We start from the raw sequence: 13,689 nt of genomic DNA on the forward strand, positions 1-13,689 counted from the left end.
GTGATAGGCGAAGTAGGCCAGAGGCTTGTGGCAGAAAGGCAAATTATTTTTTCACCTGGTTTCACTCCAAATGCCAAGTGGGAAAAGGAAATCCGGGAAGCTAGTGTAGGGGCAATGAGTAAGTGAGTAGCTGACAGCTTCCTTTCTGAAGTGGTGGCCAGGAACGATGCCACAGTTCCTCTCCAGTGGCCCCAGGGAAATGATTGTCCTTGGAAGGGCAGGGATGGGTTGGCAAGGTGTGGCTTCCTTGGGAATGGTGGGGATGCACTCAGGGCTCTCCAGGATGGAGAGCACCAGGACAGGCTTAAGGGAAGATGAGGGAAGATGCTGCACAGAGATCCCAGGTACAAACAGGGTCATGCAGTGTGGCAGCTCTGCAGCTTTGAGCAGGAGGCTTTGGGGTTTGTGAGCAGCTTCAGACAACCATTTGGGCTGAAGAAGCAGAGTGAGGCTCAGAAGCACAGTGCTGTAGGGGCAAAGCCTTGGCAGCATGTTCCCGGGCTCACATGGTGTTTGGAGCTTGGGAAGCTCTCACCTGCCCCACCTGGAAGGTGGAAATGCAGCTTAATGGGATCAGCCCTCAAAACTTCCCAAGGTTTTCCTTTCCAAAGGTGAGGTTTGTGTGGTGCTTGGTGTCTTCAGGAGGAAAACCCACCTGTACCTGCCCAGTGAGATGCCAAGCGTGCCACTTCCTGCCAAACCTAGGGACCATGCCTGGGGAAGGCAGGTGTAGCTGGAAACTGCAGCAGCTGGAGGGGAAGGACTCAGGCATGAGATGCTCAGGAACTACTTGCTGGTGACAGGGGCACCCAGGCCAACACCATGCCCTGGGAGCATTGCTCTAGGCAAGGAGCCCCTCTTCACCCCTCAGTTTGCTGGAAGATCTCCATGCGGGCTCAGCACCCACCTTGGAGATAGGGTGGGGCACATTGTGGGCCTCCTCCTCAGCCACCACCCCACCCAGAAGACACCCCCCTTATTGATTCACACCCCTCTTGGACCCGCGGGCTGCCTGGCAGCGCCTCGCCAGCGCAGGTCCAGCTGCCGCCATGATTGACGCAAAGCCAGTCTATAAATAAAGTCTTTCTCTCCTCTCATAAAGACTTTGTGGTTTAGTTTGCTTTCAAGGTCAAGATCAGACCTTCCTAAATAAACACATATCAAAGGATCATTAGCGGAGCAGCACTGTTAAATTGAGATATTAACTTCTGTCAGCCGCGCGGTTCCTTTTTGTTCTGTAACTTGCGACTGCGGCGGGGTTTTATTATTTTGGCCCTAGGCGGTGGCATCTGGCTGCTGTAGAGACTGTAAAAATTAAAAAGCAACACAAATCATTGCGAGAGAAAAGCAGTAAATTCAGCGATAAGAATTTGAAATTAAAATGTTTCGGCGCTTTTATACCCCACGACACGCGAGGCGGATGAGTTGTGTGCCTGTTGCCATAAAGCCGCTGCCGCTAATGGTCGCAGGGCTGCTTCTTCCCTCCCTGCTCGCCCTCCCTCCCTCCCTCCGCGGCGCTCGTCCCTCTGCAGCTGCAGAAAAGCACCGTGGAGGAGGGGGTGGGAGTGGTGATGGTGCTGGAGGTTGTGGGGCAGTGGGGAAAGAGGCTAAGTGTTGCTGATAGGACTGTGGGGAGCGAAGGGCTCCCCAGAAGGAAGGCGAGAAGGGGATGCTCCCATCCTGCTGCACTCAAAGGGAGACGGAGAGGTCGAGCTGGGAGAGTGTGACTAATGTGCCGGGTCACTGGGGAGCGGGGCCATATTGTCCCCCAGGTCCAGATGGCTCCTAGAATAAATCAGCCACAGCGGGTGCAGGCTGCCTGTGCCGGAGCCATGGCTTGGGGCTGGGCACCCATACATGGAGCATATTCCACGTGCTGCATTCCAGCTCACCAGGTGATGGGGAGAGCAGGGCCATGGTGGCAGGAAGCAGCCCTGTGCATTGCCACAGGAGCCAAAAATGAAGTGTTTAGGTCTGAGAAGTTTTGAATCCTGTGTACTTGCAAGGTCAGTGTGGTTGGTGCATCTGCTCAGAAATGCCGGCGCTCTCTTCTAGGCACTGTTAAAAGGCAAGCAGGTGCCAACATGGTGGGCAGTGCCAGGGAGAGGGCATGCCATGCCCTCCTGTTGCTCCCCCAAAGGAAGCTAGCCACAGAGGAGCAGGCAGCAGCGGCTGCTCTTTGAGAATTAATTTCCCACAGTCAGTTAAAGTTGGGAAGAAAGCTGCTTCATCTCCAAGTAAATAATAATAATAATCAAACAAATGCCCCCTTGGGAGGAGCTGCTTCCATAAAGATGTTAATTAGCATGAAGCTGAGCCGTGGAGTCCAGAGGCAGCCTGGGAAGCCAGCATGATTTGGTGACTCTGGCACATCTTGTGTGTTTATCAGCTCAGGTTTTTTCTCCCCTCTCTCTACTTAACCATGAAGGTCGTAGGGGCTGTGAGGCTCCAGCCAAGGAGCTGGTGTGGTAATGGGTGCCCCTGTCACCCCTCAGTAGCACCTCTGTTACCGCCCTGGAGCAGTCTGGGAATCCTTGGGGCTGGCTGTGCCATCCTGACAGAGTGACACCCTAAAAAACCGGGTGTCCACACATGTGTGTGCCAGGCATCCCAACAGCAGCAGTCAGGTGAGGGTTCCTTCAGCACCTCCTGTTGGGTTTGCTTTCCCATGCCAAAGCCAAGCGTGGTGGAGATGTGTAAGGGCAGCAGTGGGGCAGGTGCTGCTGCCTGGGTGGAGATGCATGCTCCAGGGTGGATGCTCCGGACAATGCACCCCTTGCTAGTGCTGCTGCCACCTCCCTGCCCACTTCCTCATGGACAGGGATATAAGGGAGGGATGTCTGCAGCTTTCTAACTGGTTTCTCTCTCCCCTGATGCAGCTTTTCATGCTCACCAGCAGCCTGCACCCTCCCCTGCTGCTGCAGCCAGCAACATTGTCCAGGAGGTGGAGGCTGGTAGGAAGCCCTTGACACGCTGACAGAAAACCATCAAATGTCCCCAGAATCTCATCTAGGGAGAGCCTGCAGCCCTTGGGCTCTGCTCTGCGTGGCCAGAATGCTTTGGAGCTGTCTGCCTTCATCCCAAAGACAGCATCAGGCTCAGTGCAGCTCTGTGGCATGTGCCTGGCGTGAGAGATGGTGTCAGATGTGATGCTTGATGGAGTAGCAAGGCTTGGTGAGGATCCTGAATTTGCAGGATGTGAGTAGAGCATTTGGGGGCTTTCCAGTGTCTGTGAGAGGCTGCTCTGTTGCTGTTCTTCAACGCATGTACCCTCACGCCTGTGGCGACATGGGAGCCTTCCCAGTGTGCCCCTGCACAGCCCCTGGGCACGGGTTTGTGATGCTATTGATTATGGCTCCAATGGATGGACAGATCCACCTCAGTCCTTGTCTCATAACACTGCTTGGAGCAGAGTCAGGGAAAAGATGCAGAGGAGGGCTTGGGGAGAGGCAGTTTGATTTGTGCATGCATTTGGGCTCTGTGTGCCTGGGCACTCCCAGAGCCATGCTGCCAGGGATAAGCACAGGCTACTTCACTGGCACTGGTGCACTGATTGCCTTCAGTTCCCCCTTCCTTGCTGCCAGAGCATCTCCAGGTTGCCCTAGACCCACCTGCGGCGGGGGTCCGGGCTCGGTGGCGGAGTCGGCGCACGCGCACGTGGGGGAAAACTTGAAGTCAAATGTCTGAAAGTCAGATCCCTTTTTAGTATGAATTTGCTGTATCTCATTCTGAGCACTAATTCCAATTTAATTGCAAGTGGCCTGAAGCCTCTTCAATAGGAGTAACAAATGGTTTGATTTTGTAAACTTCATCAGACTGCATTTTAAATGCGACACACTAGCCCGGCTCGAATGCCAATGAAGCACTGAAGTAGCTCTCTGTTTACTAATTATCCGTTTTTACTTCAAGCCACGCTGGCTGGCTTGTCTGATTAAATCGGATTTGTGGGATAGAGAACAGCTAGCAGAGTTTTCTCTATAGTAAACGAGATTGAAACTATGGCCCGCCTGGCTGCACACTGTAAATTATATTTCCTTTTAAAGGGGACGTGTCGCTTTCTCCCGCCGGTGCACCTCCTGCATCCTAAACTTCCCCGAGAGCCGCCCGGCTCCTTGCCGGTGCCATGGGGAGCCCCCCCCCGGCCTGCCGCGCCCAGTGCCACGCGGGTCTCGGTGCAGTCCCTCCTCTCGCGGAGGCGGTGGGCGGGAGGTGGTGCAGCGCTCAACGCGGGGACGGCTGCTGCATCCCTTGCCGTGACGCCTGCCACGGCTCGGACAGGCCCCGACCACCACACGTTGCATGTCGCTCATCTTTACCCCTCTGGCCACTGTGTTACTTCGGGATCGAGCAACAGGAGAACTGGCGTGGGGAGCTCCAGGCTGGCAGCTGGAGAATTCTTCGTCCCTAAACCCCAGATTTCAGACCAGCAGCTGATGAAACCCACCCTGCACGAGGTGGACCAGCACATGCACCCACACAGCATCCAAAGCCCAACCTGCTCTGGTGTCCACCTCCAAATCTACAGCAGTGTCAGAGCCACCTTGTTAGTGGTTCACAGCTGCTGGGCCTGGCAGAGGAGCACAGAGCTGGGGAAGGTGGGTGAAGGTGGCACCGAACGCACCCTAATGGGGCTGTGCTTAAACCTCCCCGGTTGCTAAGACTTTAATTCCACGAGCTTGACCTACGCCGCCCCCACCCTCAGTATCTATCTTTGTGCCCGGGGGCTTTTTATATTTTAATTTGCTTTTGAACATCCTGCAAAATTAATGGGGTGCTCAGGGCCATTGTCTGGTGTACAGTAGAGGGAAGGGCCAGCGGCGCCCGCCGAGAGCCACCGCGTTTCCCAGGGAATGAATTGCTCGCCCGCCTTCGCCCCTTTTAATTGTTGACAGTAAAAAGTGTTTAAATGCTGCTTAATTTGTAATCATCTTCCCGCAAAAAGGGGAGAAACCATTAAACCGTCAGGGAAATGAATAAATCCATCTCGCTCCGCTTTGGGGTGGCGGCTCTGCTTCATCGGGGGCGATTTTTCTTCCCGAGGCTTGAGGGCTGGCTTGGGGCTGCTGCAGCAGAGAGCCCAGGGAAGTGCTGAGGGTGAGAGGACAGGAACCTGTCCGGCTGGGAACAGCACTCCTTGCAGCAAGCCTGGTACTGCCAAAGCATGGCTGTATCAGGACTGGCAGCAACCCCAGGCACCCTCCCGTGAGCTTTCCCATCTTTTCCCACCTCCCACCCACTCTCCAGGGGTGGGGACATTGCTGGATGTGCAGCTCAAAGTAAACAATCAGCTGAGTAGAGCGCCCACAGCGAGATGGTGCTCAAGCAGAGCCCAGATGGGTGCTTCACTGCTTGGCTGTTGGAGAGCTCCACTGGCAGAGCCCCGGCAGTGACATGTGTGGTGCCTGACCTGTGCATCCCGCGAATGGGATGGGATGGGTTAGGATGCAGGGCTGCCGCTGGCATCCCCCTCCTCCATGCAGGGCTGACACCGGCCTTAACGCCCGTGGGTGGTCAGCTCGTGGAGAGTGGCTGGCACCGGCTGCACCCACAGGTCGTGCCAGGCGACCTGCCCAGCAGGGCTGTGTTTGTAAAGCAAATAATAAATTAAAAAAACTAACAGGGGCCTCCTGCGAGTCCTGGCAAGCAGCACTCCAAAGCGATGCCCAGCGCTGGGGACACTGCCGCCAGCCTCGCGGGCTAGCGGGCACGTACCCCCGTGCGAGGACGAGGCAGCTCGTACCCTATCGCCGCTGCTGATGGAGCCGGCCCGGGTTTTTTTTTTTTTTTTTTTCAAGCGGGGGCCAATTAGTTTCACAAATGAGGGCCCTACGGTGCCAGGGAGGATTTGTTACGGCCCCGCGCGCCGGCCCGGCGGCATTGTCCTGCCCTCCGCCCCCACGGGAGTCCATTGTCCCCGGCCCCAGCAGGGGCTGCTGGCGGCAGATTTATCGGGGCCGGCGTCCCGCCGGCCGGGGCCTCCGCTCCGCAGCTGGCCGCGGCGCTGGGGGCTCAGCCCCAGGGACCTTTGACCCGTCCTGCTGTCACCGCCGGGGCCGCCGAGGGCCGCGGGGCCGCATACCTCTCAGGATTTGCTTCGCACGGCCCGTTCGGGACTGGCTCCTTTTTTTTTCCTTAATTTTTTTTGTCTCGGGAGCGTTTTGTCCACAGCTGCGTGGGGGGCTCGGGAGCCTGCGCTTCCCCCCCCCCCCGGCCCCGGGATAAATCTCTGTGGAGGGAGAAAGGCAGCTCCTGTGCGGGGCCGCCTCTCTCACTGCTTTTATTCCCATTGCACTGGAGGATTTCTGCGGATTTTGGAGGGTTTCTGAGTAGCCAAGGCTGGGGGTGTGTCCCTCCTGCACCTCCAGAGCTGTGGTGTGCCACCGTTCCAGGGTGGGTGACAGTGCAGTGCTTGGATAGATGATGACATGCATGGAGATGCTCTCCAGCATAGTGGTCAACCCAGCTGGTCCCCAGGCTGGAGGTGTGGTGCTTGCCAGCAGTTGTCGTTGTTGGGGGGGCATCCTTAGCTGGCCCTTACCTGCACACCAGGCAGGACCACAGTGCCAGCACTGCCACAGCAGATGCCCGCTGCCCACCATTTCACAATCCCAGTGGGCTCATCTCCAGCAGCTCCACCTCACCACTGGATCCCTGGGGCTGGTTTTGGCAGCGTGACAAGCAGCCCCAACGTTGCTTGTTCCTAAAGGCAGCACAGATCCGTTGGTTACCTTGAGCATCTTCCTGCTGCTAATGAATTGCTAATACAATTTTCTAGATAATTTTATTTCCATAGTCCTCATGTTTTAGTGTCTCCACGAAGCTCACTCTTATTTGCTTAATCTCCCCACACAACACAATTTGCACTGGCTCATAGGTCCCAAGCAGTCAGCTGTGCATAAACTAAAACAAACTGGTTAATAGGAGGGACCAATGTTGGCATTACTGGGCGTGGGTATCTGGAGTCCAGGCTTCTCCCCTGACTTCCCTGAGGTGCTGTTTTGGCACTTGTATTTGGCAGGGTGGAGCTGGTGTCTGTGTCAGGGCTTTGGATCATGCACAGTACAGGGGTGGATGTGTCACCCTCTGGTATCCGCCTTCTTGCATTCAACCCTGCTCCCCAGGATGGCCTTCATGGTGCATGCTGGACTCCCCTTTTCCTCGGCATTGTGTGGCCTCAGCTCAGCAGCTCTCCATGGATCTGAGGGAAAGTGGCAACCACCCAGCAGCTTCCCTGCTTTGGGGCATCACAGAGATGGGGCCTCCAGCTGCCTCAAGACAATAAAATCCCCATCTCTCCTCCAGCATTCCACTGGGAATGCCACAGATCTTGGGGTGTCTCCTGCTGCAGGAGTGTCCTCCCCACTGCAGAGGCATCTTTGTACGCTGCTGAGTGGGAGAGGAATGCCCTCAAATGCCAGGCAGGGCAGTGGGCCAGCGGCGTGGGGGCCCTGGGTGGTGTGTGAGCTGTCTTTCACTCTCCACAGGGACGGACATGGCTGTGTTCTGCCTGCTGTGCGGGAAGCGGTTCCAGACACAGAGTGCCCTGCAGCAACACATGGAGGTGCACGCTGGAGTGCGGAGCTACATCTGCAGCGAGTGCAACCGCACCTTCCCCAGCCACACCGCGCTCAAGAGGCACCTCCGCTCCCACACAGGTACGGCACTGCTGACGGGCTGGGGGCTGGGGTGGCTCAGGCAGGCTCCTTGCTCCTTGGTGAAAGCAGAAAGGTGAAACTGCCCTAAAAGAGTGGTGGTGCCCACAGCTGGGGCTGTTTGGATTTGGAAAACGAATCGGCGCAGAACGAAGCGGCGCTTAAGAGGCTGATCCGGTGTGAGGTGACATGTGACCTCCCCAGGGGCCGTGCGGCCCTGCCCGCCTCATCGGCTTATGGGCAGTAGATGCACATAATCAGCCGGTGCTCAGCCCTAATGGGATTAGGGCGACCTGCGCTACGTGTAGCCAGTGCCCCAGCGCCGCAGCCCACCGGGGCAGGCTCGGCTTGGGAGCGGAGCAAGGCTCAGGCAGCCTGACACTGTGTCCTCAGAGCACCCATGCTGTGTCCTCAGCTCTTCCGCCAGCATCTCAGGCAGGACCAGAAGGTGGCAGGGAGAGGCCCTAGACATGCAGTGAGCACCATCCTGGCTCTTGCCCGCACCAGTTGGAGGTTCCTGCACCCTCCTTGATTGCACTGTTGTGGGAAGCACATGAGGAGGCAGGATGGTCCTTCTCCTTCCTGCTGTGAAGCAACACTCCTGCAAACATCCTCAGAAGTAGGGCATAAAGTGCCTGCTGGAGGAATGCACAGGTGGCACTCCAGAGGCATGACTCCATCCATCCCCAGGGCCAGACCCACACATGTGCCTGGGCTCGGGGTCCCAACGTGGGAAACAGGCATTGCTGGCTGGCGATAAGCACATTAATGCTGAGCACCGTAGCTATTTATAGCTGGTAATCCTGTGACCTGGGCTGCGGGTCGGGCCGCGCGTGTCCCACCCCAACCCCTGGCGCTTTAGCAGCTCCTGGCTGTGAAGAGGCACCAGGATCTTCAGTGCCTCAGGCTGCTCAGTCGTGCTGCATGGTTCCATCCCTGTGCAGAGGCAGGATGCTCATGCTCCTGCTGGCACCCGAGCAGTCCAGGGGCCCAGGCCCCTATGTGCGTGGCTTCTGAAGACAGAAACCATGAAAATGCTGTCAGCCTCCTCACTGCCTGACTAGAGCATCCAAATCCAAGGCAATGATTGGGAATTGAGCACAGGGAGGTGATGCGCAGCTGCCATCAGCCTTTGGAGAGGGTCCTGGAACATGTTGTGAGCGTCCTCCCCTTACTCCCCCGGCGCCTAGGCAGCAGCTGTGGGAGGGGGTGAGGGGCCACGGGGCTCTGCTGCGGCACACAAGGAGAGAGTAAAATATCATTTTAAGGAGGAAGCGAAAGCGCAGGCATGTGAGTATATAACGAGAAGGACAATTTATGCCCAGGCACGAGTGCAGTTTGACACGAGGATAATGAAAAAACGTAGGTCATTGTGGATGACTTAAGCCTTCACAGCTGAAGAAAATGTATGAAATGCGGGGAACATTACACGCTTGGCAGCTCTGCACATCTGCAGCAGGACAAGTGAAATACAGTTCGCCATTCTTTACCATAAACTGTGCTTGTAGGATATGCAGCACAGAGAAATTGTAATTACAGTGACAAGACAAATCAGTAATATTTAAATATTCATGAACAAAGTCTCGGACGATCAATCTATCTTTATTGTCCTTGCCTTCGCGGCTGTAATAAATAAGTAGCTGGAGCCCTCACCTTTCCTTCAAATCATTCTGCCTTTGGTGCCAGACCGGAGTTCATTTATCAGCTCCCAGTGTGAAGTGCAGGAGAGGCCTAGGCCTGGGCCAGGCCCATGGCAGTGATGCTGGGTGAAAAGCCAGAGCATTGGCAGCGTAAAGGTTGCAGTGCCCACTGGTGTCTTTACCCTACAGCAGACTCGAGTGTCCCCTCTGCACAGGGATGTGGGCACCAGTGTGGGATGTTCCATCCCCCGGGATGGGCGCTGAGGTAAATCCAGGCTGGGGTACTCGTTTTGGCTGGGCACAGTGGGCACAGTGGCAGCTCTGACCATGGCATCTGCTTGCAGGTGACCACCCGTACGAGTGTGAGTTCTGTGGCAGCTGCTTCCGGGATGAGAGCACGCTGAAGGGCCACAAGCGCATCCACACTGGTGAGAAGCCCTACGAGTGCAACGGCTGCGGCAAGAAGTTCAGCCTCAAGCACCAGCTGGAGACCCACTACCGGGTCCACACAGGTAGGTGCAGCTGTGGGGGGGGTCTCCGGTGAGGCTGGTGCTGCTGGGCTGGTTCCCCAGTGGAGATGCCAGCAGCACAGAGCAGGGGATAGTGAATCACTGGCTGCACCGCACAGAGCCGGTGTGAGCAGGGGATCAATAGTCGGATCAGTCTGGCCGTTCATTACTTGGCTATCGGTTGTGCCCGCCACGATAGTGTCGATGCCGAGCAGTTAATTACCGACCAGACCCCCTGCTGACCGCCCTATATCCCCGTCTCCCGCAGGCGAGAAGCCCTTTGAGTGCAAGCTGTGCCACCAGCGCTCCCGGGACTACTCAGCCATGATCAAACACCTCCGGACCCACAACGGTGCTTCCCCCTACCAGTGCACCATCTGCCTGGAGTACTGCCCCAGCCTCTCCGCCATGCAGAAGCACATGAAGGGCCACAAGCCGGAGGAGATCCCCACCGACTGGCGGATAGAGAAGACCTACCTCTACCTCTGCTACGTCTGAGGGAGGAGGCACAGGGTCAGTGGGGCCGAGTGGTAGAGGAGGACTGGGCAAAAAAACAACCATGAAACTGCAGCGTCCACAGCCTTGTTTGTTTTCGATTGTTGTTCGTTGCTTCTTGCCCAAAGGATCCTGCAGCTTGTGCCAGGGCAGGGGGATGCACCAGCCCCTTCCCCAGCCCCATCTGCACCCCCTCCCCAGCTGCCCTTACTGTGGGATGACTCTCTCCCCTCGCTCCCTGGCCAGCCCCTCCATCACTGCTGGTGTTGGCCACAAGCACTGCCTGGAAGACCACATAGGAAAGATGCACTTCCCTGAAAGTGTGCACCTGGCGTCACCAGTGCGTTGAGAAGGCTTCGTTTCTGGTGTTCTCTGTCACCGTGGAGACCCCACTGTGGATGCCCCTCTGAGGACCCAAGCCCATAGGTGGGGCACAGCCCCATATGGGGCTCAGCCCCTGTTTCTGGAGAGTTCTCACACTCTTGGCCTGCCAGCATCCAGCAAGAGCATCCCCAGGGTGATCCTGGATGGAGGAGGGTATCTGGGGCACAGAACCACCAGGTGAGAGCTGGGCAGCCCAGTGCTGATTGGGTCTGGGCGGTTGTGAGAGGCACCCAGAGCCTGCTGCCCTCCCCCTGACCAAAGACCTCTCTATGCATTTCCCCTGCCTTCCCTGGGAGATGCAGCCGGTTTGGTAATGCGTGATCAATGCCGGTGTGGGTGCTACCGGCGCACAGCATCGCTCTGAACAGGGGGAGGATCCTCTTCTTTCTGCTGACTCGAGATGCCAGGAAGGTGCCGAGTGTGGTTTTTTTGCCCAGCCCTCAGCTGCAGGAGCCCACCAGTGAGGGGTGCCCAGTGGCAGGCAGCTTCGCTCGCCACTTCCTTTGCTTTTCGTTCGGTTTTTCTGAACTTTCTTTTGGAATATTTCCGCATTTAGCACATTTTACTTGAAATTACCTCGTTTTTTTGTGACCTCATGAGCTTTTATTGATTTGGGGGGGACAGGGGGCAGTGTGGCTGGGAAGGCACATGCCTGGCGCTGGCAGTGGAGGGGCGGCGCAGCGGCGGTGGTCTTGTCCCTGCCGGCCTCCTGTTGTGCATTATCCTTACCAAAACTGGTATTTTTTGCCCGGCCCTTGGGGCCAGGGTTGTCAGTTCTGAAGCTACCTCTTGTGTTTGTTTTTGTTGTGTTTCTCCTTGGCAGACACAGGCTCTGCAGTTTCCATCCCATGCAGTGCCTGCAGCCACTGCTTCTTTTTATCATTTTGCTGTGTTTGAATGAAGATTGGGGAAGAAGAGCCGGGGGAGTGGGACAGTGCCCGGCTGCAGCTTGGAGGGTGCTGATGGGCCCTTGTGGGTTGAGATGCAGAACTCACCCCACCTCTGCTAGTGCCGAGCAGGGGTGCAGGAGCAGCATCCTCTCTGGCATGCCAGCCTGGTGGTGCCCATGAATCTGCCTCTGGGCGTGGGCCTGTTGCTGCTGGGTGCAGCAGGGCAGCCACCGCTGCTGTACAATACGGGATGTGACTGCGCAGAGCAGCTCGTGTCATTGTTGTGCCTAAGTGAAAAAAAAGAGAAAGATATGACAAGTACCCAGTCCTTGCACACGGAAAGCTGCTGCAATTTCCGGCGTGCGCACGGTAGCTGCTGGCCGCGGGCGCCACGGTGCCGCAGAGCACACGGGTGAGCTCATGTGGCTTTTTTTTGCTTTAACCAGCCCTTCCATTCCACCAGCCCCTTCCCTCCCTCCCTCCCTCGGTGCCCGCTGGGATTGGTGTTGGAGCAATGCTACTGTGCTGTGCGACATCACGGTGCCCCAGGCACAGGTCCCTATATCCGTTTGCCATGGTGTGGCACACTGTGGCACACCCCGCCGCCCCTCCATATATATATATATAAGTATATATATGTGTACGCTAGCAGTGAGGACCAAGCGCCCCGTTGGGCCCTGGCCCCGGGTCCCCTCCCCTGGCTTGTCGTTGGTGTCGTGACGCCCACCTGCCCGTCCCGTTGCTCTGTGTTGCCGCTCGTGGTTTGGGTCCGTCGCTGTCCTCGTTCCGTCTACCTCAGCACCTCTGTGAGCCCGGGCGCAGAAGGTGCCCCAGTCCCCTTTGGTTTTCTCAGAGTATCTATCAGCTCCTATTTTTTGTACGACTCTCTCCCCCCCTTTGCCCTTCACCCCCCTGCGGTTCTGCTTGCGAGTCCTCTCTGTCTTCTAGCCACAGATGCCGTTAGCTAAAAGTTTCCTGAAAAATAAAGAAAAAGAAAAAAAAAATACAAAATAAACCCCCGCCCCCCCCCCCAAAAAAAACCCCAAAAAAAAAAAAGAAACCAGTTGTGGTGTCTCCTAGTTGCAGCTCTCCACATCTGCCTTCGTCCTGTGTAGATTCAGATGCATTTCTTTGTAAGACTTCAGTGTTTCTGACAGAGATAAAAAGAAAAAAAAAAGAGAAAAAATGGGAAAAAAAAAAAAAGAATATACTGCTGCAGGTTTTTTTCTCCATGTGTCACTAAGTGAAGTTTGTGCCTTCTATAGCAAAGAGAATATTTTTTACATCCTACTAACGGTAGATTTTTTTGTAGTGAACATTTTTTGTATTTTTATTTATAAGTCTCATAAGGAAAATAGCAATGTTCAGTTGTATACCTTGGATCTGCAGTTAGAAAACAAAAGAACAACCAATAAAGTTAATTCCGTTGTCTCGGCCTGCCGTCTGCTGTTCCTGTGCCTGCGGGAGGATGAGGAGGAAGAAGGCTGCATCCCACCGGCTCAGGGCGAGCCAGAGGGGTCCCAGGGTGGTCAGTTGGGGATTGCTCAGCTCCCCAGGGCAGTAGGGGCGGAGGCCTTCTCTGAATCAGCCTCGATGTGTGGGAGACGCTGGCACAGGTGAGGATGGGAAGCAGACTCGCAGCCCTAGTCCTGGGACACGCAGCCGCTGCCTGCCTGCGGCTCCGCAGGGAGCGGAGCGGGTTTGCCTCGCTGGAAGTGAAGTCGTTCGGTTAAACCTGCCTGCAGCGGCGGGCGGCCCCCCGCCGCGGTAATGATCCCGTGGCTCCCGACTGATTGCTGTGCACTAAGCTTAAGCCCTCCTTTATTTATTTACTGACTACATTAACGACAGAGCCTGCACCGCTTTTGTGCTGCGGCAAACTGTACGGCGGGGCCAGGCGGGTGCTGCTGGCAGCATCGGGCTGTCCTGTGAGCAGTGAGTGCTGCCTGGGTCCCTTGGGTGCTGCTTGCCAACCCCCTGGTGCTGCGATGCGGTAGTGTTAACCCCAGCATGGCTGCAGCCGCGGGGTGCAGAACACCACTTTTTTTTCCCCCAGGGATAGATGGCATGTGTGGGGCTGCTGCGTTGTGCCAGCATCGAAGCCAGGCTCATCACATGA

The 13,689-nt window shown here is 56.3% G+C and overlaps 1 protein-coding gene across 1 annotated transcript in view; it reads left to right on the top strand.

Moving 5' to 3' along the window:
* ZBTB16 (zinc finger and BTB domain containing 16) overlaps positions 1-13,006 on the top strand; it is a 58,762-nt gene extending 45,756 nt beyond the window's left edge. Inside the window, exons 5-7 of the mRNA XM_064173046.1 lie at positions 7,485-7,655; positions 9,637-9,804; positions 10,070-13,006. Of these exons, the coding sequence (XP_064029116.1) occupies positions 7,485-7,655; positions 9,637-9,804; positions 10,070-10,299 (569 nt within the window). The 3' untranslated portion in view covers positions 10,300-13,006. The remainder of the gene's footprint in view (positions 1-7,484; positions 7,656-9,636; positions 9,805-10,069) is intronic.
* Positions 13,007-13,689: the final 683 nt, after the last annotated feature.

The sequence above is a fragment of the Pogoniulus pusillus genome, chromosome 38 (genome assembly GCF_015220805.1).
Source record: "Pogoniulus pusillus isolate bPogPus1 chromosome 38, bPogPus1.pri, whole genome shotgun sequence".
NCBI lineage: Eukaryota > Metazoa > Chordata > Aves > Piciformes > Lybiidae > Pogoniulus > Pogoniulus pusillus.